The sequence below is a fragment of the Peromyscus eremicus genome, chromosome 7 (assembly GCF_949786415.1).
Source record: "Peromyscus eremicus chromosome 7, PerEre_H2_v1, whole genome shotgun sequence".
Taxonomy (NCBI): Eukaryota; Metazoa; Chordata; class Mammalia; order Rodentia; family Cricetidae; genus Peromyscus; species Peromyscus eremicus.
This window is the reverse complement of record NC_081422.1, coordinates 91,231,650-91,257,302: the sequence shown is the minus strand read 5'-3', so window position 1 is coordinate 91,257,302 and position 25,653 is coordinate 91,231,650. Positions and strand designations below refer to the sequence as shown.

Genomic DNA, 25,653 nt, shown 5'->3' with positions numbered 1-25,653 from the left:
TTCAGTTCCTTGTGGCAGATCTGATGGCAGAGGCCAGGAGCACACAGGGAATGCCTGTACAAGTACTGGAGGTGCACCTGTCTACCCTCCCAGGCACTTCTCAGTCCAGTTAAGTTGACGCTCAAGATTATCGTGGGTGGAGATGGCTCAGGTTTAGGTAAAGTGTTTGCTGTACAAACACAAGGACCCGAGCGTGATCCCCAGAAGCTATGTAGAAAAGCCAGGCATGGTGGTTTGTACATGTAATTCCAGCCCTTGGGAAGTGGAAAAGGTGACGGATCCCTGGGATTTGTTGGTCAGCCAGCTTAGCCTAGTCAGTGACTTCCAGGCCAACGAGAGACCCTTATTTAAAAAATAAGGCAGATGGCACCTGAAGAATACATTCAGGGTTGACTTCTGGGTTACTTACACACATATGTGCATATGCACCTGCATACACACATGCACCTGTACCTACAAACACACACACACACACACACACACACACACACAGAGAGGTGTGTGCACATACACTCAAGAAAAAGAACTAACTATCACAAGTTCACCTCTTATCAATTAACATGCCAGCTACAACGTTTCACCTCTGGCTCCCGAAAGGCCCAATTCTGTCTCATAATGTCCTAAAGTGCATTTAGTCGCTCTTGTGTATCCCCAAAGTCTCAACAGTTGCAACATTGTTCAAGTCCAGATTATCCTCTGAACCCCCATGCACACATTCAGCGGTGGGCCCCTGCAAAATCAAAAACAAGTCACATGCTTCCAAGATACGATACCACAGACTAAACATCCCCATTTCAATAGACAGCGCTGGGGAACGGGAAGGACAGAACCAAAACAAGACTGAAACTTCTGAGGGAAAACGTGGGGCACAGGGCGTCACGATGTCAGCTCTGGAAGGCCCCAGCACCCTTGGTCCTATGACCAGGTCATTTGTAGATCACCTGGCTTCTCTGTTGGCTGTCTCTGCTCAGTGCCCGCTGCCTTCTTCAGCAGACATCCCACCTTCCTGCCATCTCTGGCTTCTTCACCTTCACAGTTTCATGCATCCCCCTCCTGGAAGAGTCACTTGACTCTTCCTGGGACTCCCTTGCCTGCAGGGATTCCACATCTGTCACAGGCTGTCTAGCCACCTAGGCTTCCTTTGTAATTTAGGTTTAAGCCTCCATGATCCAATAGTTCTTGCATTCTGCATGCCTGCAAAACCAGCATGGCAGATAATGCTGGATTTACCACCTCCTCAAGCAATAGCCAGAGTATCTTGGGTCCTGACTGAAGTGGCCTGAGTGCCTTAATAATTGAAAACAGAGACTATTTCCTAGGTACCTGGTGCAGGCAGGGTATCCTGGAGTTCTCTTCTTGGGGCAGAGTCTTTCAAATAAGTGAAAACCTTCACACTCTTGAGCCAGTTCCCCAGATGCTCTCAAGGCATCTTTCTAGTTGCCCTGCTGCCCTTCTATAATGGTACTAACCCAGTGTTTCTCAATCTGTGGGTCGCAATGCCTTCCCCACAGGGTCGTATATCAGATATCCTGCATATCAGTTATTTACTTTCATTGTTACTCCGTAACAGTAGCAAGATTACAGTTATGAATGTAATGCAATGGAAATAGTTTTACATTTTGGGGGGGAGGGGGTCACCACAACATGACAAACTGTATTAAAGGGTTGCAGCATTAGGAAGGTTGAGAACCGCTGCTCTGATCTCTTTAGAGGCCACACAGCTCTGGGTTCTGTATTTGTTACTTTTCTCGTTGCTATAGAAACCCCGGAGGAAGCGCCTTAAGGGAAGGGTTTGTTACAGCTTGATATGGTTGGTCATGGCGGAGAAGGCTGGACGGCAGGACTGTGGGGCAGATCACACCCATGCTGAGAGATGAGGGAGAAGAATGCTGACTCAGCTCACCTTTTTGTGCAGGCCAGGGCCCCAGCTTACGGGATGGTGCTGCCCACGTTTGAGAGTGAGTCTTCCAGAAACTCCCCCATAGCACGAGCAGAGGTGGGTCTCTTAGGTGGCCCTGGGTCTTGCCAAGTTGACAGTCAGTAGTACCCATCCCAGTATCTTTTTAAGGGTTAGGATCGTCTCGCTGTGTATTTTGCTCCCAGACCTCACTGTAAATCTGGCCGAAGAGCCAAACTTAGTCATATCCTGAACACAGGGCTGCTCTGAGACTTCCTCCCCCCAATTCATTCATTCTTCACCTTTAAATTCAGCCTCTGTGAAGTCTCAGGACATGGGCAAAATGTGCACAGCTTCTTTGCCAGAGAGTAACACACATGGTCTTGGTTCAGTTCCCACGAGACATTGTTCTGCCTGGAACTAGGTGAGATGCCTTTACTGTTCATTGGCATTCCTCTCAGCACCCTGCTGTCCTAAGGTCTCAGAATCACCCATTAAGCTGTGCTTATAGCATTCTAGGATATCTCTGGCTGGCTTCTGCAAACTTTTCTGAATTCTCCCGACAAATTAGTTCCGTGCGTTTCTGTACCACATCTCAGCAGTTTTCTGCGTTTGTCATCCTTTGTGCTCTGACAAAATGCCTGAGGGAATGACTTAAAGAAGAAAGACTTTCAGGGGCTGGAGAGATAGCTCAGTGGTTAAGACTACTGACTGCTCTTTCAGAGGACCTGGGTTCAATTCCCAGCACCCACGTGGCAGCTCACAACTATGTGTAACTCCAGTTCCAGGGGACCTGAGACCCTCACGCAGGTATACAAGCAGGCAAAATACCAATGCAGATAAAATAAAAATAGGAAAAAAAAAGAAGAAAGGATGTATTTTCCTTGCAATTGCAGAGGTTTCTGATTAACATGGAGAAAAGGGCGTGGCCCAGCACAGCAGCTCACTTCGTGGTGATGGTGACCAGGAAGGTTGAGAGAATATGCTACCGTGGGCAGCTTTCTCTTTTCCCGATTTTATTCCATCTGAATCGCCAGCCCATGGAATGGTGCTGCCCACATTTAGGGTGGGCATTCCACCCTCGGTTAACTCTTTCTGGAAATGTCCTGGTTCAGATATACCCAGAGGCAAGCTTTACTAATCTCATAGGTGCTTCTTGAGTTGACAGTGAAGACTGGCCATTAGGAAGTCACAGATAGGCAAGACAGAGCATGGCAGCATCCTGTCTTCTTGTCTGTCTTGGGGAAGTCGTCCTGAGCCAAGCTGCCCTCAGGCTAGGGAAGAAGAAGAAGGCACACCCCTGTCCTCTGCCAGCTGTGGGAGTCAGGTGGGGCAAAGCTCAACCTTCCTCTTCCCACATTTAGGGCCATCTAAGCACCCCAAGATCCCAGGAGCCTGAGTGACCTTACTGTGGCCAGTTCTTCCTCCTCCTCCTGGAAAACCACCATCTTGCATTAAGGGATACTGACTGGGATTACTGTTATCAATGATGTTTCTATACCCAGGGAAAACACTGGTATATCCAGGAGAAATAATTCCCTGTGGAGTGCCTGGAGGCAAGAGGACACCTGCCTCCAGAGTCCCAGATCTGAGCTTTCATCGTATCATCTTGCAGATTCTCATACCACCTGGAGGGAGGTGTTTCATCCCATCTTCCAGAGGAGGAAAGTGGAGTCCAGGCTTCCGATAGAGAGGGATTTGTGTCAGCGTTGTCCGGCTCCACAGTTTGGACCGACCAGCTCTCTTTTCCTCTTTCTCTGCCATTTCTTTTCCTGTGGTGACAACACACCGTCCTCAAATAGTTGCTGGAATCCTTGTCCCTGGGTGACCCTGCTGGACACTTGCTCTGTGTCTCGCTTCCCAAACCTGGTTACATTTTAAGATGTTTTTTTAAAGCTCCAGACAACTGGAGCTCCAAACCCATGAGCCACATGCTAAGTGTGTATGGCCCCATGTCTCAGCACTCCAGTGTCTTGGGGTTCAGTTGTTATTGCGACAGTGATTTCCAGCGGTTGCTCTGGTGCCCAGAACAGACTCTGAGAGCAAAGGACCTTGGTTTGGCGGTTGGCTCCGTCACTTATTACCTGTGAGACTGGCTAATCACTGACCTCTTTAAGATTTAGATGAACGGAGAAACCTTAATCATTGAGGGCAGTGTATGCCATATCTCATATACTTGGAAAGTACCAGATATGAAGTATCATTAATTATTATGCACATTAATTATGCGGTAGGGCTTTGCAAAGGGCCCTACCAAGGCCTGGGTATAAATGAAGGGATGAGTAGCTGAGTGTTGATGCTTCTGTCTTAACCTGTGCCCTTTGCTTCCTTCCAGGAGCTTGGGCCCCTGCCACAGCCCAGCAGAGGCTGTGGAGATCAACCATCAGGAAGCCTGGTTCTCAGCCTCGGGGTCCATCCCTGGCTGCAGGGAGTTGAGGCTCCGGCGAGGTAGCAGTGGCCCGCAGCGGTCCCCTCCCCATAGTGAGCCATGGGTCAGAAGCTCTCTGGGAGCCTCAAGTCCGTGGAGGTGCGAGAACCAACGCTTCGGCCGGCCAAGCGGGAGCTTCGAGGCTCAGAGCCCGGGCGGCCAGGGCGGCTAGACCAGCTGCTGGACATGCCTGCGGCAGGCCTGGCTGTGCAACTGAGACATGCGTGGAACCCCGAGGACCGCTCTCTCAACGTCTTCGTCAAGGACGACGACCGCCTCACCTTCCACCGCCACCCGGTGGCCCAGAGCACGGATGGCATCCGTGGCAAGGTGGGCCATGCCCGGGGCCTGCATGCATGGCAGATCCACTGGCCGGCTAGGCAGCGGGGCACCCATGCTGTGGTGGGCGTGGCCACAGCCCGTGCGCCTTTGCACTCTGTGGGTTACACCGCACTGGTGGGCAGCGACTCTGAGTCATGGGGCTGGGACTTGGGCCGCAGCCGCCTCTACCACGACGGCAAGAACCGGCCTGGGGTGGCATACCCTGCTTTCCTGGGGCCGGATGAGGCCTTCGCTCTGCCAGATTCTTTATTGGTCGTGCTGGACATGGACGAGGGCACACTTAGCTTCATCGTGGATGGCCAGTACCTGGGTGTGGCCTTCCGTGGCCTCAAGGGCAAGAAACTGTACCCGGTGGTGAGTGCCGTGTGGGGCCACTGCGAAGTCACCATGCGCTACATCAATGGCCTTGACCGTAAGTGTGCTGGCCTAGGTGGCAAGGGGTGTAGAGGCTTCCTGCCCCAGGAGAGTTGGGGAGAGGGGACGCAGAGCAGGTAGAGCAGCAGTTGGGGAATCCTGCAGTTTTCAGCAGTGGTCAGGGCGTGGTTTTGAATTCTGTCTTCGCTGAAGTCTTGGCAGCTTAGAGTCTGTGCCTCAATTTTTCCATCTGCAAATGGCACGATGGACATAATCTAACTCAGGGCACTCAAGAGGGTCACATGGCCGTACTCCAACTCAGGGCACTTCAGAGGGTCCTGTAGGATCGATCATATTCAGAACAGTCAATGCATTTGATAAAGCCTGTGAGTGCTAAAGAGATTTATGAAATGACCCAACCTGGTCACAGCTGGAGAGCATCTCACCACTGCCCAGTTCCTGGGTGGGAATCCAGCTATTAAACAAGTAGTAGTGTTAGCAACTGTCATTTATTGACACCTACTGTATGCAGGTCCGAACACCCAAATCCCAGCTCCTTCTGGCAGCTGTCAAAGGAGGTAAACTACCCTCACCTCCAGCTGGCTATAGCCATGTGGACACGAAGCCCTGGACTACAGGATTTTGCCATTTTTCCAGACAACCTAGATACTGTGAACTGTCCCAGCAACTGCTAAAGACTGTGTGGTTGAAGTGAAACTCCTCTGTGGGCTGCTGGGTTTTACCCCAGCAACATGAAGTCCTCCTTTATTCAAAATGCATAACCTATGAGGCGGTTTAAAAGTCACAGTGATGCCGGGTGGTGGTGGCAGCACATGCCTTTAATCCCAGTACTCGGGAGGCAGAGGCAGGGGGAGGAAGGGTAGCCTCCAGGAAGGGCACACATGGCTACGTGGCCCAGCACTTGGTTGGGCTTGCTCACACATACCAGCTATTGTGATTTAAACATGAATGTCCCCCATAGGCTCATGTTTGAATTCTCGCCCCCTTCAGGAAGTGCAGCCTTGGAGGAGGAAGTTGATCATGGAGGGTGGGGGAGGATGGATCTTGAATTTTTAGAGCCTGGCTCCACTTTATGTCAGCTCTCTGCTTCTTGACTACAGATGTCACGTGACCAGCTGCCTCCTACTCCTGCTGTGTGTTATACTTTCCTTGTCATGGGGACCTTATACCTTCTTAAGCCTAAGCCAGGACAAGCTCGCCCTTAAGTCCCTCCTCGTCAGGTGTTAGGTCATAGCAGTGAGAAAAGTGTCTTATGGACCAGTCCACCAGCACCCATCTGTAGACTTCCTCCCACACCCCTACCAAAACTTACAGAAGTGAGTGCTTGCAGCCCCGATTCCAGGGTTCATTTTAAATGAGAGATATAATTGCCAGCCAGTGTGGCTGATTCCAGACCCCTTTTTCTGTTTTGAAAGACAGAGAAAATGAAAACAAACAAACAAACAAAAACCTTGAAGCACAGAACTCCAGAACCATAAACAGCCCCCTCCCCGCCCCCCCTCCCGTGAGCGTGCGCACACTCATGCCCCCCGCCCACCCAGGTATACTGGCCTCTGAGACCAACCATTTTCCCATGTTCAACCCTCTTCAGTTGAGAGCCCAAGAGTAACACTCCAGAAAAGGAACCACAGGCAAGGCCTGACGCGTGTGTCTGCTTGAGCAGAGTGAGAGCTGACCGTTCAAGGGTGGCAGGCCAACACAAAAGTGGCCGGACCTCCCAGCTCTGGGATAATTGGCAACATTTTCACTGGGATTTGTTTCTGTGCTTGTTGGACAAAGATTAACGGTGGAGTGATGCTCTAGTTTTTGTTTAACTGTAAAACCCTGGAGCAGATGAGTCAGTCTGCTCTGAGCAGGGTGGCCGTCATGGTGCCTTGTAGAAAGTGTCTGGAATCCTCTTAGATAGATGTGGTGAGGCAAACCCAAGGGATGGGGAAAGAATGGCATTAGTGAGCACTCTGGTCCAATGGGACGTTTACCGCTGGAATTCATTTGGGCTTGCACCAAAGCTCTGGAGGGTGTGTCCTGTACCTCTGTACATCCCCAGTTCAGTGGTTCTGTCTCTAGTGAGTCACTCTCATCCCCTAGGATCCACTTTACTCATCTGTAAAATGGGACATGGGATCACTTTCTTAATTTGAGTGTTGGCATCAATGGTAGCCAGGATCAAATGTCTGAAATCGACAGCAGGGGGAGCTGTGAAAGCCTGAAAAAGAATATTTCCTTTTGGTTATTGACCACTCCGGTCTATTGCTTGGTCTTCAACAGCAAAACGAAGGCACTGACATGTCCCTGTGGCTCTCTTGTGGCTGTTAGAGTCAGGGATCTCCTGCACTGCTGAAGGAGGCTGGGTGGGAAAGGCAGCCGTGTTTGATGCATTTTGACCTCAAGGGTGTTTTGGATGCTGTCATTGTCCCCTCCAGTGGCTGGGGTTCTTCGGCTTGGCAGAATCCGGAACAGGATCCAGGAGGTGGAGGAGAGTATGGGGTAGGGGGTGTGATGGCGGAGTAGGGCGTCAGGATGCAAGCCTGTAGCAGCTCCTGTTCGATGACCAGGTAAGTTTGCCTGGCATTGTGCTAGCCTGTTCTCCAGACAAGAGTAGCCTCCTCTGCCTTGGGTAGAGGTATGATGGCAGAGAGGGATGCTCAGGCCCTAACTATGTGGTAGCCCGGGCTACAGTAGAGTCCCAGAGCTGGGGGGTGATTAGGAAAGAGCTATGTTGTGTATGTGGAGGGTGACCTGGGCTGAATTCCACCACGAATTCCCAGGGAGGGAAATAGTTTGGCCCCAGAGTCCCTGGATTGGGAAGGTGGCCCAACATGAAGATCAGTGGGTTGAATTCTGAGCCTTTGTTGATTGGGGGATTGGAATGAAAGTATAGTTTGGAATAAAAGGGCTGTCCCTTGGGGTTACTTCCCTGAAAGACCTCCTTCCTCAAGGCCTCAGTGTCCCCTCTTCTGCTTGGGGCGATCAGGCACACCAGCACCGAGCAGACACCTAGTACTTGGAGCCCACTGCTGCAATTAGCCAGCGGAGCTGAAAGAGGTTCCGGGGGTCATGAATGGAATGCAAAGAATGGCCTTTGTAAAGCATTTTCCGCTAATGCAATGGAAGTTGTTAATGGATAACTCTTTTTCAATTTATGATTTTTATGACTGTAAAAGCAAGCCCTAAAAGGTCTTACCACACTGAACTCTGAAGCACGTGTTTAACGGGACAAGAGCTCCTGGCAGCGCAATTTCCTCTTGCAAATGCACAATGGCCCGGAACCTCTCGTGGATAGAATTGTTCTTTTGCTATGCTGTGGAATGATATGGTTTAGCATCTGGGAGTTTACTGCAAAGACCTAAAGGATGCTCAAAGCTCTGCAACTGAGAGAGCTGAGACGTGTGTAGCTGAGATGTATGCAGACCAAGCCAGGCACATGACTAGGCTGTCTCAGTTGTTTAGAGCCAACCTAGTCATAGCAATAGTAACACTAGCTAGAAGTATCTCATCCTGCTGGGCTCTTTTCTAAGCCCTTAACAAAACTGATCATTGAAATACTCTTTGAGCTAATATATGGATGGTCATCTTTCATTCACCCTGAAGGAATTGATGCGCAGTGAGCTTGAGTGAGTTGCTCAAAATCACACAACTCATAGCTGAGGAACTTGGATTCAGGCTGAGGCGAATGGTGTGAGATGCTCGTGGGGGTCCTAGCAGATAAGGCAGGGGGAAACACCTCAGGAGAGTCTGCTCCACCTGACTGTGGCCCTTTGTGGAGAACTCAGCTGAGACCCTGCCATACTGTCTCTTGCTTTTTCTCCTTCTGTTGCTTCCTCCCCTGCCCTCAAAGAACTCTGCAGAGACCACTGCAAAGCTAGGCTGGATGCAGAGGATGGCCCTGCTGCTGCCTGGAATCAGGTGTGCATCATCACCGAGCAGATGGTATCACAGAAGATGCCCCATCTGCTCTGACACTCACCTCTGGGGTGGCCTGGCCTTGTCTGGAATTGCTCCCCAGCCTGAAGGCTCCTCTTTCCACATGCTGGTGGCTGAGTGCTAACAGAAGGACATTATCTTGGAGCTCCCTAATGGTGAATGGGGCGTGAGTGACGCAGGTGGGAGAAAGGAGCCCCCATGGAGGCCAACAGCCTAAGGGCCTCAACAGCTTTGATACAGGGGGACTGGTGGTTCTGTTTGTCAGAGGAACCCATGGGCTATACCGTAGGCTAAACATTTTACTGGGGTGTTTGGTTTGTACTGTTTTGGGGGTGTTCTGCACAGACGGCCCCTTGGTGCTTAAGACTGACTTTTGGATAGAGAGTGGAAGCCCAGGTATGGTACCCTGAGACTAGCTGGCTGTGAAGGCCCGTCCACTTGAGCCAAGCAGAAGAAGCTATATTTCCAGATGTCATTCCTAGATGGTTTAATCGATCTGCCAACAAGTATTTATTGGTGCAACCATGCAGCAGAGGAGGCTGGCAGCCAGCCAAAGCTTCAGTTATTGATGGGGACCAGAGAGGTTTTCCACGGGATGACTGCAAGGACACCCTCCCCTTGTCCGACTGCATTCGGGCTCTGTGCTGAGCCCACCGCCTTCCCTGCTCAACGCTCAGGAGTCTGGCGTGGGCAGCGAGGTCCTCCCAGCTTCCCTGATGATGGGATGTGGCTCCTCCACCAAGGTCCGTGTCTGACCCTCCCCCCCCTTGTTCTCTCAGTTATCATCCCAGCTCACTGCCAACCAGAGAGACCCTGTCTCTGCACCGTCAGTGAGTATCCCCAGACCCCATTCAGAGGGTTTGCCCTCTTTGCTCAAGTAATGGAGAAGTACTCAGGCAGGGATGATGGCCAGGGAGACATTCGTGGGAAGAGTCAAGACTTAATGCTTTTGTGCTTCCTTTGAATAGGTAAAGGTGCGGGTTGGGTAACAGCCGTCAACAGTACACACAGTTGTGCACTGAGGCATCGTCCCCACCACGTTCTCTAGTCCCAGCCCCCTCTCATCCTTACCACCAGCCACCATCAGCGGTCTCTTGTGTAGCCTTCCAGAAATATTTACGACAGAGAATTTTTAGATCATACTGTAAGCAGAGCTCTGCATCACGGTTCCCTCCCCCATCTTAATGGATCTTGGCAATTATTTAAGTATCAGTTATGGTAGAATGGCCTCATTTCTTATTAACAGTTGCATGTATTTTCATAGTATGGCTGTCTCATGATTTAATTATTCAGATCCCTATTTTTGTACAACCAGGCAATTTCCTCTAAGAATAAACTTTTAATCTTAATTTGAATTCCACGTATTCCCCCTTCCCACTACTTAACATTCTCAAGGCACAGTTTACCCATCTGTGCAGTGGGATGCTTGGAAGATCATGCCAAGTGCTGTAGAAGTGATGTAAAAGTGAAGTCTGGCCCAGCACTTCGTGGAAACTGTCATCACACGTTTGCATTTCCCATCATTCCACGGAGCTAACCCCAGGCAGCCAGTGAGCACTGTGGATGATTTGGTTTCTAGTTGTCAGTACAGTAGAGTTACATGGTTTTGATGCCAAGAAGGCTGTAGACACCTTATTGCGCTGAGATTTTTTTCAGCTGTCCAATCCAGCCAATCCGAATGTAGGGTGTACCCCAGCACCATAAGAACCTGGCGTCCTTGCCTGCACGGAGTAGACCATGGTATGTATGTTTTGTGGTGCTGCTGCTGCTGAATGGAGATGCCTCTGAAATCTGCTGCATCTACTTTAGCATCTGTCCATCCCTCCACATAGCACCCCGTGGACAAGTGCACAAGGTGCTGCATCTCAGTCTTCACACCTACCTCTTGTGTAGCACCCATGCCCAGACGGCATAGTAGGCGTGCTGTGTATACACACGAATGTATTGGCCTCTCACTACCTGAATAGCTTTTCTTTTTTCCTCCACAGCAGGGACTGAGTCACAATTGGCCTGTGATCACGGCCCGCCCTCTTGCAATCTGACCCCTGTGACCTATCCCCACTCCTCATTGTGTGCTTTGCGGGGCACATCTGTCTCCACAAACAGACCAGCTGGAGCTTGTGTGATAGGCCAGGCAGTTCCATTCAGGACCTTGGCATTCAGGAACCGGCCCCCTACCTTTTATTCGCCACAAAAGGAACAGATTTTTCAGCTGAGAAAGAGCCTTACTCAGCTGCCACAGCCCCTGCTTTGAAGGAATTTCCACATTTAATAGTCATGAACAGTCGCACACAGCCCTGCCTTCACCAAGGGCTTGGACATGTAGATGCCAGTCTCTGGAATTGGGAGTGGGCGGGACTGGCATCACACTAAGTGTCACTCTGGGCCAGTGTGGTCTGGAGGTTGCTCTGGCCTCAGGATCTCCTGGCACCCTGGGGTCTGAGTTGCTCTACCTAGCTGGCACCTGAATAAGTCATTTTACCTCTAAGCTCAGTTTGTTCATCTGAGAAAGAGAAATATTTATTCTGCCGTGAAGTGTCAGAATCACGGAAGATGTGTTTCTAGCACACGGTAGGGACTCACAGAGTAGTAGACACAAAAGTGCTAATTTTGTTCCGTGGATTGGAAAATCACTGTGGACAACGGCTGTTAGTAAACTTTGGTCCACACTGAAATCAGACGGTTTCACACCAGGGAAGCCTCCATGAGCCGTTTCGAAGGTTTCCCTCTGAGAGTCTTGTTCAAGTGTTTCTCTGACAGGCTCTGTCTCCTAGTGATAAACTGCCTGGTGAACACGTACTCAGCAGGGCCGTGTGAACAAGTGGTACCACTCCTGCTGTGGCCATGTGTGTACCAGTCAGGAGGAGATGCTAGGTGGAGGGCCTAGCTGCTGCTGGACATTTGTGGGGGGAAGGGGAAGAGACAGAGTGTCTCCAAGCATTAGGGTGAGAAAACATGGAGTGCTGCAGCCAATTGGTAGCCACATGGTATAGGCGGTTGTGGAATGGTCCAGAGAACTGGGAGGACTTGCCAAGGTCATCTACCAATTAGCAGCAGAACCAGAGTCAAAACCCAGGTTCCAAAGCCTTTGAAGATGTTCCTGGCAAGAAATGAGAGAATGAATCACCAGTGTGGTTCATGGCTCTGGACTGGAAAGCTGGTATATGATGCAGGATAGGGGAGGTTGGGATGCCAAGGTCAGTGAGGACTAGAGGGACCAGGAAGGCTTTTGTGTGGAGGCCTTTGGCACAGAGCAAGGGATTAGGCCTGCATTGCTCCCTTCCTGCTCTCCTTACACACACACACACACACACACACACACACACACACACACACACACACACAGACGGAAAGATCCTGCCCAGAGCCTCTACAGACACTGGAACCAGATACTTGGGAAAAGAACCCTACTGTTTACTATGTGGGCAGCATAGGTACAGCTTTCTGACCGCTGTGTTTCTCAGAGCCCTCATCTGGGGTGTGACTGTAGTGATGACATTTGTCCCAGGAATCTTTTGACAGTGCAGATTATGTGTGACCCACTAGGTCTGTGGAGGTCCAAGATTCTGCATTTCTAACCAACTCTGGGCTGATGCCAATGGTACCACATGCTGCAGGTGTGGAGTAGAGCAGGAGTCCTTACCACCACCTTGTCCCCAGAAACCCCCACCTCCCATCCACCTCTTCCTTGCCCGGGGACCCTGTAGCCAGGCTCGTCTACAGTTCCTCCGTAGTTTGGTCTGTTGGAAATGGCGTGCTTGCCCATGAAAGCAAAGCCTGGTGCTGCTCAGTCTGCCTGTACCCATTGTCTCTCCTGCCGGCTGATGCCAGGGCAGGTCCTGGGCCTTGCACCCTGTCCCTCTAGGACCCCGGTATCTTATCCTCTCCTATCCTGCTCCCTTCCACCTTGTGCCCCCTCCCCCATCTGCCCCATGATAATGGCAGAGCTTTGCCGTGAGGTGACTGGGAAGGCATCACAGATCAAACTGCTTAGCTCCCCAACATGGCCAGGGCTTCTCAGGGCCCTCTGCTTGGTGGCTCACTGAACCTCTTTGAGTGCTCCCCTCCCATCCACAAGCCCATTTTGCACACAGGATGTTGGAGGCTCAGGACGATAAAAAGCCAGCTCATGGAGCTGTCTAGTACTTACCTGTAATCCACAAACTAGAACACTGAGGTCACGCCCAGTGTTTTCTGGCGACAGCTAGGCCTTGGCTACAATGTGCTTCTTGAAGATGCTGATGTTGGTGCTGGTCACCTGCACTGCTGTGTGCTCTTAAACCCAGGGCAGTCCACTGCACTAATTCTCAGCTCGTCCCATGGCACTGGGGACCATTCTGAGTAGGAGGAGCTAGGAAAGCCATGAATGAGCAAGCATGTTTTCAGGGGCTGTTTCAGTAAGTGGGGAGAGCTGCAAGGCTGCAGGCGGCAGCATTTTTTTTTATTTTATTTATTTTTTTCTGCCTGCCATCAGGGAGCCAGCTGATTCGCCCTGTCTCGTCCTTTGGTTACAGCAAGGGGGTGGTTAGCATGAGTTACAGTCTGGCCCAGACACTAATAAGGCTGCTGTCGGAGGCCTTCCATAATTCAAGGGAAGGCTGTGCTGTGTAATGGCCTTCTTCGTCAGATCTTCCAGGGCTTAGGGCCTCCTTAATGATTTATTTGCCTAGGATGAAATTAAGCCAAGACAGTGTGAGCTTGGAAAATACTGCCTCGCTGGCTTTCCCGGTTCATCCTGTGCAGAGGCCACCTTCTATAAATAGAGCTGTGAGAACCCTGCTTCGTGACCTGCCTGCTGGGAGCCCTGACAGGCAAGGGCTGCCCCACCACAGGCCCTTGAGACCGCACCTGGCCAGCACGTGGCCCCTGTCTCCTACTCACCAAGCTTGGAACCCCACTGTGGAACAGTAGAGGACAGATATACTAAGACTTAACCTTTCCCAGCTTGAGAATCCTTTCAGGACATTTTTTTTTTTTTTGATTATTTGATGTTTATGTGTGTGTGTGTGTGTGTGTGTGTGTGTGTGTGTGTGTGTGTGTGTTGCCTGCATGCATGTATGCATATGTACCACTTTCATGTCTAGTGTCTGCAGAGTTCAGAAGAGGGCATGTGATCCCCTGGAACTGGAGTTACAGATGGTCACGAGCTGCCATGTGTGTGCTGGGAACCTAGGTCCTCTGCAAAAACAATAAATGCTCCTAACCACTGAGCTGTCTCTCCAGGACCCAGTGCATGCTTTCGAGGAGCTCCATTTGGACCCAGACTAAGTTCCAGAACTTGCCCTTCAAAAATCATTTCACAGGGGTGCCCCAGGGCAGATGCAGATTTGTTTCTGGTGTTTAGTGACGTAGAGGACAGTCCCCTGCCTGAGGCTTGGGCCTTGCTAGCAGTGAAGGGCTAGAGTCGTGAACTTAGGCCATGTGCTAAGAGTCAGATGGGATGTTTATGTCAAGACTTCTTTGGAAATCTAGAATCCAGAAGAGCCCGGTCACTTTAGGGACATGAGCATAAAATCACATTAGAATTGCATGCTGGGCACAGGATTGGAAGTCTCAGCTACACATTGGCTCTAGACTATACCCCATACCCATTGCCAAGCTTGCCAGTGTCTTTTCTGTGTTTCCTCATAATTTGGGGTGTCACTTGACTGTCCGTCATCATCCTGAGAACTTTAATATGTATGTGCTAGGTGACCCATCATTTCTCGGGTCTTGATCTGAAGTTCTTGGTCCTGGCTCTGCAGCTCTCTGATTGGTTTCCTCTGGGAGGGTCTCTCAGCTGGTCTGTCACCTGTGGAAGTATTGTGGGCACCCTCAAGTTGGTCACTTGGCACCTCTCGTGGAGAAGTTGAAATACGGTACTAGATATCACCTTCCTGATCAGGAATCCTGTAGTGGCCCTGGAACATGTCAGTCCGTTTGTGCCAAAAGTTCAGCACTGGCTAGAAGCTAGCCATCTGGGATGCCCTGCTGAGATAAGGGACAGATAGGGAAAGTGTGGGCAGAGCAGAGCAAGGAGTGGTATCCTGAGCTTCTAGAAGCAGGTTGGAGAATGTTGTACAAGGCGGAAGTGAAGGTCCAGCTTCCAAAGCTCTGAGCCCAAAGACGTGTTTAGCAGATGGCTTAGCGTTTCTATTGCTGTGAAGAGACACCATGACCATGGCAACTCTTACAAAGGAAAAACTTTTAATTCAGATGACGGCTTACAGTTTCAGAGGTGCAGTCCATTATCATCATGGCAGGGAGCATGGCAGCTAGACAGCGTGCAGGCAGACATGGTGCTGGAGAATTCTACATCTTGATCCAAGGCAACAGGAAGTGAACTGAGACACTGGGTGAGCACATATGAGATCTCAAAGTCCACCTCCGCAGTGACACACTTCCTCCAACAAGACCATACCTACTCCAACAAAGCCACATCTCCTAATAGTGCCACTCCCTTTGGGGGCCATTTTCTTTCAAACCACAGCACAGGTCAGCTGCTTTCCTTCCCAAAGGGAGAAGGTGTGCCACCTAAGTGAAGTGTAAGGTACCATTGTTGGGAAAGATGTCCATACTCCACCTATGTCTCCTCAGGACATCCTTAAGGCCTCTAGGTTGATGGGCAATGTGCCCAAAGCCAGGTTCCCAGAAACAATCCCATTTTCACATGTGTCCTTCTGTCCCCTCAAGGTCATATAGGTACATTCTTAGTCCCTCAGGTCTCTGCATCTCCTTGCCATCCTGTTGCCCTGTGACCCAGTTTCTGACACTTGGTAGGTTCTCAGTAAGTGCCAGTTGCATGAATGGATACCTAGTTGAGAACTGGGACAGTGGTATGAAAAGCACCCCTGACCAGGTCGGGGAAGGGGGTGGGGAAATGTTCCCTTTCCACAGCACTTGCAGGAAGCAGGAGTGTGCACACACTCCTCACCGATGCTTCTGGGAAGGAAGCTGGAGAGCTTGCCAGTTAGTGAAGAATTCTAAGTTTACGTTAGTTGTACCTCACACGTGGCTGCTAACTTGATATGGGTGCAAAGACATGATCCGGGCAGTCATTGCTGCCCAGTGGCTTGGCACCTGATCATCTGTCTGTACTGGTGTTTATACTGACACCAGCCAGATCCAGGCTGCTGCACTGAGCTGTGTAGACCTGGTTTCCACCACTGTCCAGCCTGGACTCAAGATGAGAACAGGTTTTGTTCTTGTTGTTTTCTTGAGCAGCTCCGTGGCTCTTTTCTCCATTGTCTGATATGTGTCCAGCGACGGGAACATTGCAATGCCAATTTGAGCAAGAAACTGACTGAACGGCACTTACATAAATAAATGCATGTTTATGATCCATCTGGATATTGAGAAATGTGATCATGAGAACAGAGTGAGAAGGGGCAACTGACAACTGTTACCTGGGAACCCCTTGGGGAGATGGACTGAGAGGAACCCGGACGGTGAGGTGGGGGCTGCCAGTGAAGGTTGTATGGAGAGTAGTTCAGTGAGGAAGAATGAGCCTGTTGCCAACAGCACTGGACACACTGGGCACCATGAGCCTCGGTGGGGGGGGGGGGGGGGGGCGGGTCAACACTACCTTTCGGACTTCTTTTGATTGAAAGGTGTTTTATTATCTCATTTGAGAACGGTGTCTCCCCTCTCCCTTCCACCCGCGCTTGCCTCCTGAGTCTACAGAATAGCCTGTGGTAAGGCTGTTGAGGAGATGCCTTGGTCAAAGTGCATCTGATTCTCTGTTTTACCCACCAACTGGTTAAGGAATCAGTGGCTGAGAGCCTTGTTGGGGTCATGGCGAGCCACAGAGCAGATCCGAAACCCTGATCATTGTTCCCTCACTTTGTACTGCTCCCAGCAAAAGTCGGGCTTTGTCTTGTTCTGTTTTTAACGAAGGTCATTAGGTTTGCTCACAACCGACTGGGAGTCCAGCCCACAGAAGCCCCTGCGGGGTGAGTGAGGGTCCCCAAGTGTGAGCCGCGGCCAGGGCTGCTCTCTGGTCAGGGGCTTGCATTTCAGTTTCTCCCATCTGGAACGGTGGGCAGGCGAAGCAGGGCATGGAGCCCACCCCATTGCCAGCAGCCTCCCACAGCCCATGCTGTCCCACCACACTCCTGACCCTTTATATTCTTAGAGAGACCTGGGAAGGCGGTGCCCATGCAAGGTTCTGCTGAGGTACCCTCCACCTGTACTTCGTGTCTCCCAAGATGAGACGCCAGAGGGGAGGCTGGGTGTCTTTCACCTCCAGCTATCCAGGGTGGAATTAGTGGATTGAGGGCTTCTACTTCCTCTTTGGACGACACAGGCAACCTTCCTTGACTGGTAAAGATAAATGGATTGTACAGATGTGTGAAAAATTGAAATGTGCTCTTGAGTTGAACTAACTTGACTTCCCCAGAGTCTGGGCTGGATATGGAAGAAGGAGAAGTGGAGTGGATCCTGGAAAGCGTACTGGGTTGGGAACTGGGGAAACTGGTCAGCTGGTCCCGCTAGGAGAAATGGTCTCTGTGCCTCAGTTTCCCCATCACAGGAAAGACGTTTGGACAAGATGGCCTCCCGGGTCTCTGCCGTACGGTCATCTCTGATGTTGGTTGTCTGCACTCTCTGACTTGTTTGATAAACACTTTTCAGGCCCATGCCATCTGATGAGGTAGCTACTGACCAAAGGTGGCTTCTACAATTAAATAAAGCAGGCCTCTACTTCCCTGACTGTCCTGCTCACATTCAGATGTCCTCCAACATGCATAGAAGGTAGCCACCATATTAGACCGTGGAGATATGGGTCGTTCCCACCACCCAGGAGTTCAAGATTCTGGGGAGGATTGGAGGCTCGTGGACAGAGCAAGGGGTACAGTTTTCCTAGGGTCTACTAGGCACAGTGTGGGCATTAGGTACGCCACACTCAACCTGAGTTTTTTCAGGGCTCACGAGCCGGTCAAGGAGGGCCAGAGTTAGAAGATTCTTGAGTCCGGACAGGAAACCTTAGAGAATATACTAGGTGGGGAGGAGGCTGACAGGAGGAATGCCAGGAATTCCAAGGCAGTCTGGGGCAGAGAGGCCCCCCCGCTGTAATATAGCTGCAACTGCCCCGAACCCAGGTTGAATCTGCCGCTAGCCCACCCAGCTCTGTAATTTCCTCAAGTCCATAAGCCCACTGCGCCTCTTGTCCTTGGAGGTGGGATGAGAAGAGTAAGCAGGAAGGGGTCTGGGGTGGGAGTGAGTGGAGACCCCAGGCAGCAGTCCTGTGTGCATGGTTAGGCCACCACAAAGCGCAGTACTCCATTCTAGGGTCACACACACTCCTATTTTAGGGTTCTGTGATATCTGTCTTGACTTTTCAGTAGGGCTAAAGACCGTTTGGAGAAGCGGACAAGTACATTCCTTTGTCCCCACAACCCTGAACACCCAGCAGCTTCCCACAGCCCATGCTGTCCCACCATAACAGAGGACACTACCGGCCGGCCGGCTGCTGCCCAGGGAGGCATATTGCCTTTCTTCTTCCCCTTTGACCCTGTGACCTTCTAGCCTCGGATTCACGCTTGAGAGTTGCTGAACACTTTCCTTGTCTGTGACACATTTGAGCATCTGGCTGGGTCTGGTTGTCATTTTCTAAGCCCATGGTTCATCTCAGCTCTGATCTCCAACCCTGCCTTGTATAAACAAATCCGGGGCAGAGGGCAGAGGCCAGAGCTGGGCCTTGCCAGCGTTTCCCCTGGGATGTCTTGGTGGGAAGCGCCTGGAATCGGGTTTCACTGTTGCCCTCCCCACGCTGAGATAGGCCTTGCATCTGTGGTCCTAGTTGGGAGGTGACGTGTTTTCCTGATTTATTGAAGTCCTGGATATAATACAACCCCCTGCTGAGTTTATTGCTCAGGTCTAGAGCTGGTTTTCCTGAAGTCCTTACCACGGACAGGTAGAACAGAGGGAGTTTAACTCTTGCCTGGGAAACCGGTGGTATAGGTAAGTCAGCAACACCAGTAGTGACCACCAATGTGCTTGTAACTCCAGGTTCGGTGTGTTAACATGCCGTCTCACGACAAAAACACGGGGCATGAGACGCTAGCTCGTCTCTGATCAGAACTGATGTTTGGATTCTGGCCTGTCTGATCCTCCGCTTTGGGCCATGAGTCTTACTCACCGAGTGTCTTCCACGGCATCCATCCCTGCTTTGGCCTTAGAATGCTAATCAGGGCTTCTCTGGACTTAGCTTTAAGGCTGGGTTTAGCTGACCTATGTGACCAGAGCTAGGTCTGGAACCCTGGGCCTCTCTGGACAATGGATTGTCCAGCTTATTTTGCATATCCAGGGAGTTTAAGAGGTACATGGCCTCCCAAGGCTGGCTTGGATGTCTATGAGGATCTCTGTTGTCTCTGTGCTTCCTACACCCCCATCCAGATGACCCTGGGGGTAGTTCTCATGGTTCCTGGACATGTCCAGCGGGGTACACACTAAAGGCTACAGCCTTTAGCTCCTCCTGCCCCTAGAAGGCTGTGGCTAGGGGTGTAAGCCATTGCCTGAGCTCTGCCTCTTCCTCTGAGAAGACCCAGGGAGATGGGTGCTCTGAGTGGTCTCCCTCAGCAGGGCCCATGTCCCTGGCTCCTTAAATAACAGGAGCATGGCCTCCCAGACCTCCTCCTCCAACCTGGCCTCCACTCCCCGCCTGGATGTCACCCCATTCCCCCATCTGTTCAGAAACCATCCTCCCTCGAGGCTCTGGGATGACAGCATAATGTTTATGAAGCTCTCTCTCATGACCCAGTCCATCCCGCCTAGCTGCCGGAACACATTTGCAGTTGATACAGGGGGTCTGACACCCTCTTGGTGGGACTAAGCCATCACTCATATCCCTCTCCGATGAGTGCCAGCTCTCTCGAGGCCCTTCGGGGCATAGGAAAGTTCCGCAGCTGGGCAGGAAGCCTGGGCCAGACATTCAGCTCTGCCAGTGCGAACTCAGCCCTCGGGTATTGTCTGTCACATATGGCAGTCACGGCTGAGAGGCTGAGCCGTGGAGAGGAAAGGCCAAGCGTTACCACCTAGAACCCATGTGGCTTGCTTCTTCTCCCCAGTGCCGGGACCAGTCCCGACGCAGGTAGACAGTAGGCGCACAATAAATGCCTCTGGGTTTTTTTCAATCCCGTACTTTCTTTTGCCATGATCTGTATTGAAAACAAACAACTAGAATCTGGACTCAGAAGCAGGTGGTTGCTCAGAACTCACATCTCCCCTCTACCCCCTCAACCCCCTCACAGTCCTTTCTTTCTCCTCCCCCCTCCCCTTTACAGGCTCTCTCCACCAGCCCCTCATGCCGCCTAGGTGGCTGCCCCAGCCTATAAATCAAAACGGTCCCTGGAGACCTTTGACCTAAACCAGATGGCAATCCTTTAAGCTGAGTTCAGCAGCCCACAGTGCTTGTCACCCCCCTCCCTGCCCTGGGTTTGGGGTTCCTGTAAGCAGCTGCCCTGTCAATCACCAACAGCGGCTGGGGGCCGTGACCACTCTTAGATTCTCCAGGGCATTGTGGATGTGCTCCATTAAGTCACGCAAAGATCTCCCGAGGGTCTGCAGTATGTGCTTTCATAGTCAGTGGCCGGGCTCACCCATGTTCAGCCCGCTTTCCTCCTGGACGCCCTCCTTGGCCTTACACCTCCCTGGTCCCTCTGGGTGTGTCTTCCTCTATGCTTCATTCTTTCTATAAACATTTACTTTCTACTTTCTGCCAGGGCCCTGGAGAGGGCTGGGCAGTGTCCTTGTTACTAGGACTCTCACAGAAAGCTGCACATTGGATAACTGTAGGAACAGTGATGGGGCTGGGGGTACCTGGAGACCCAAAGCACGTGGGAGCTCTGAAGATATCCTACCACCTTGGGATCCAGGGCAACTTTCCTGAAGTTGACTGGCTCTCTTTGTTGTTGGTTTGTTTTTTTGAGTCAGGCTCTAAACCTATATCCCAGGCTGTCTAGGCTACCCTAGAACCCACAGCAGTCCTCCTGCCTCATTCTCTCTAGTGCGGGGATAATGGGTGGCCATCGTGTCAGGCAGGGGCTGGTCTGGGTGCACACGCTGGTGTTTGCCAAGGAGATGGAGGATTCTGAGAGCAGACACAGCATGTGGAGGGCCCAGACCCAGGCGAGGCAGCTTGGTGGAGTTCAAGATCAGCTCGCTGGGAAGCTGCTGGGAGTTTTGAAGGGTGTCAGTGGATATTGAGTCTGGTTGCTTATGACCCAAACCACTAATATGTAGGTTTAAACAAAACTAGATGTTTGTTTTTCTTTCATGTAAGAGAAGTCTGGAGGCAGGCAGTCTCCAGCCACCTGCTTAGACGCACTGAACGATGGCTCTGGCCGTGTCTGTGGCAAAGGTGGGGGCGGGACACTTTTGTACTTACAACTCTAAATGATAGGCTTTTCTTTAGAAGCAAAAGTTTGGTTCTGCTCAGTGAGCAGGAAAATGGAAGTGACCCGGAGCTAAGATTTAAAGCTATTCTGTCCACTGGGGGAGAGCCAGGGCCGCAGCATGTCAGGGGGGCTGAACCTGCTTTCTGCTGTGGGGCAGGAGTGGCCCATTGGTGTCCCAGCTTGCAGGCCCTTAGGGTCCAAACCCCTCCCCAAGGCCTGTCTTGGAAATGGCGGGGGGGCGGGGGGTCTCACACTCACACTGCCTGCTGTTAGCGCTGACTTTCAAGGAAATTGCTATCAGGCCACTGGGGGACACAAAAGCACACAGAGTGACAGGTCCCACAAAAGCCTACGTCACGGAAAATCCTGGCACTAGGCCATCTAGGGACCTCCTTACCTATGGAGGGTGGGGGGTGCACCCCGAGATTCCGGAGCATGCCGACATGCAAATACCACACCAGGCCCTGTGTGTCCTGTGTTCTTTCCCAGGCAGACAAGCTTATGACAGAATTTAATTTATAAAATAGTTGCCATGAGAATTAACAACACAACTGGGCCAGGTGTCATGGTATCCACCTGCAGTTCCAACACTCCAGAGACTGAGACAGTAGGATTACCACAAGTTCCAGGCAAGCTTGGGTTACAGTTACAGTCTAACGATGACAAGAACAAAAGGTAGACAAAATAAAATAAGTGACAATGTAAAAAGACACTATAGTAAGTGTTACTGAAAATGGATGAATGGTTCCCTTCTGGAGTTTTCCATTCAACCTTTTTAGACAAAGAGGACATAACCCTGAAGAAAATGAAACCGTGAGTAAGGGGGTCTACTCGACTTCAGACAGGTTAGCTAAGGTTGTCTCCGGCAGCAGGAGGAAAGTAGTCTTTTCTACTTTTTCACACGTGTGCATGCACATGTGAGTGAGTGTGTGTGTGTGTGTGTGTGTGTGTGTGTGTGTGTGTGTGTGTGTATTTATATGCACATGGGAGCTTAACAGCTGAACCATTTTCCCAGGCCCTCTAAATGCTTTTAATACTTTCCAACCCATGTGTACAAAGTAATACAAAGGCAAGACATCTAATGTCCGGAACATACTCTTTATGCCCACACCACAGCCCTCACCCCTGGGGCTACAGCCCTGCTGTGGCCTGCATCTTCTGCAGACAGTGCCTCACCAACAAGGTAAAGCCTGGACTTAACAGAAGCTAACACTCCATAGTCCCCCAACCTTGGACACAGGGGCCCTTGTACAGCATCCCTGAGGGGCATTCTGCATTAGGGCTCGAAGGGACCATAAGGGAGGGCCTGCTGCCCACTGTGGGCAGCTCATTCACTCTCCCTTGCCTCCCTTTCTCATCTCCCCAACTCAGTTTTATCTCCTAAGATCCTTTCCCCCAAACTACCTTTCCCCAGATCTTTGTGGAGGTAATCCAAGCTAAGATCGGCCCCGTGAAACTGTTTCCCACGGAGCTGCACAGAGCCAGTCCCCATACCCATGCTTGGTATTCAGGGCACACATAGGCTGGACTCACCCATCAGCAGCTTGCTTCCCGGGTAGCTGAATGAGAGACTCTGTAGGAGCTTGGGAAGCTGGTGCTCAGGCCTTTCTGACAACCTCGGCCTCGCATGCCGTGGCTGAGACCAGCCCAGCTAGAGGATGACTGTCAAGAGAGGGGCAGTATGGGGAATCCTTGTCCCTTCTGGGAGGTCAGCCCAGCCTTGATCAAGTTTCCCCCCACTTTTACGAAGGCTGAACAGAGTGCCCAGATCCACAGCCCTGGTCCAACCCACATGTCCAGCGGAACAGTCTAGAGGGATACCAGGTGCTTCAGACCTCAGAAAGGGGACACCCAAAGGAGAGAAGGCTTGGGGTGGGCAGAGGTGGTGATGTTGTCCATCCTGCCGGGGGGCGGGTGCTGTGTTGGGAAGAGCCTGGGCTGGCAGGAGGGTGAGGTAGCTGCAGAAAGCAGTCTCCGTTGGGATCTGAGTGAGTCTGAGCAGATCTGGATACTCCTTTGCCTGTCGTTGCCTGGACCACAGTGAAATCACCTTCCCTTTCCCAGTGCTGGAGATGGAGAGACGGAACTCACATGCTGGGTCGGCGATCTGCCCCTCAGCCAGGCTGTCACCCCAACCTCCCCAACACCGCAGCCCTGGCTGCTAACAGCCTCAGGGTCAGGAACCAGATGAGGGATGGATGCCTTTGGACCAAGCTTTACCTTATTTTCTGGGGAATTTGTCAGAAGCTTGTTATCTTTGAAAAACCAGTTTTCAGGGATTTCACAGGAATCAGTCCAGAATCTGTGGGTGTTGACAGCTTGGCTGTTAATCAGCACTGTGACCTTGGGAGAGTCCCTTCAGGCCCTACTGTGGGATCACTCTTCTTGCTGCTTGTAAAGTGACAGGCTGGCCAGACCATGCGCCCTGCAGAGGTGAGCAGGACTGACCACTACACCTGCCTCCCTGCCAAATGCTTCTAACTGAAGAAGCTGAGCAGGAATTCCCATCCTACCCCCTGCCCTGACTCCCACATGGGGGGGGGGGGTCTGCCCAGAATTAAACCCCCAATCCTATTCCCACCAGCCGGTTCCATTGTGTGGTTGGGTTTTACCCATTTGTTCTTTTCTTTTTTTAAAAAAAATAAACTTTTTTTTTTTTTTTTTTTTTTTTTAAAGACAGGGTTTCTCTGTAGTATAGCCCTGGCTGTCCTGGAACTCACTTTGTAGACTTGGCTGGCCTCGAGCTCATAGAGATCTGCCTTCTTGTAACTCTCAAGTGCTAGGATTAAAGGTGTATACCACCACTGTCTGACTGAACTTTCTTGTGTATTAAAAAGAAAAAAAAAGAATTGCAAATAAAATAAATTCCACATACCAAAATAAACCAGACCCCAATGTCTTTCCATCTCAGTGAACTTCTATACAGTTAGAATAGGCATTCTGAAGCCATGGAGCTTCACACTGGGTTTTACAATTTCACTGTCAAATATATTCTTACACACTTAATTCATCACCCAAACTGAAAAGCTATGACAGAATCAGAACTAGACAAACAATTCACTTTATATCCTTTTTTTACACCCTCCTTCAAACTGGTGTCCAATGACCTACCCTCATCTCAACTCATCCATTTCTTTTTAGTTTCTTGTTCTCTTTTATACATGTTATACTGTGCTCACACACACACACACACCTGTGTTTACATCCGTACATGTGGTATTGGCTAGAGTCTACATGAGGGAAAGCATGATAGTTTTTTCTTTCTCAGACTGTGTAACTCTTCTTAATAGTACACATTATACATCCATCCATTTTTTGGCAAATTTTGTAATTTTGTTTTTCCTTAGCACTGACTAGTGTGTGTGTGTGTGTGTGTGTGTGTGTGTGTGTGTGTGTGTGTGTGTGTATACTAAATTTTCATTATCCGTCCATTCTTTGGTGGACCACTAAGTTGATCTCAGTTCTTCGCTTTAGTGAAGAAAGCAGCAGTAAACCCACGAGAGTGCACATGCCTCTATGGTAGGACAGAGTGTTCAGGGCATATGCCCAGGAGTGAAGTGGCTGGGACATGTAATAGTTCTGTTTTGAATTTTTGGAAAAATCTCCAAACTGATCTTCACAACGGCGTATTATTTTTACACCCTCACCACAACAACGGGCCCCTTTCTCTCCACATCCTCTCCAACTTTTCGTGTCAGATTCGTTGATGACAGCCATCTGATTGGGGTATCTCAAAGTAGTTTTAATTTGCGTGTCCTTGATGGCTAGGGATATTGAGCTCTTGTAAAAACAGTTATTGGCCATTTGTGTTTCTTTGTTTTTGAAAACTGTCTGTTCGGTTCGTTTGCCCATTTGTTGATTGGCAGTTTTATTTCCTTGATGTTTAATGTCTGCAATTCTTTGTAAATTCTGGACATTAACCCCTTGTCTGACATGCAGCTGGTAGAGATTTTCTCCCATCCTGTGGGCTGTCTGTACGTTAGATTGTTTCCTTTGCTGTGCAGAAACTTGTTATTTTCATCTAGTCCATCTGTTGATTGCTTGGGCTAGTTCCTGTGCTGTTGGTGTTCTTTTCAACAGTTCTTGCCTACCCCAATATCTTGGAGGGTATCCCCTGTGTTTTCTAAGTTTCCGTGTTTCCGGTTTCAACTTAAGGTCTTTCCCATTTTGAATTGACTTTTGCACAAGGTGAAAGATGTATGTCTGATTTCATTCCTCTGCAGGTAGAAATGCAGGTTTGCCAGAGCCATTATTGAATGTGCTCTCTTGTCTCCGATGTCTGTTTTGGCCTCCTTTGTCAAAAGTTATGTGGA

At 50.6% G+C, this 25,653-nt stretch overlaps 1 protein-coding gene across 1 annotated transcript in view; it reads left to right on the top strand.

Annotated features, from left to right (window-relative positions):
- The first annotated feature begins 4,280 nt into the window (after window positions 1-4,280).
- Window positions 4,281-25,653, top strand: part of Spsb4 (splA/ryanodine receptor domain and SOCS box containing 4) — a 50,105-nt gene continuing 28,732 nt past the window's right edge. The window contains exon 1 of the mRNA XM_059269074.1: window positions 4,281-5,079. Coding sequence (XP_059125057.1) covers window positions 4,386-5,079 — 694 coding nt within the window. The 5' untranslated portion in view covers window positions 4,281-4,385. The remainder of the gene's footprint in view (window positions 5,080-25,653) is intronic.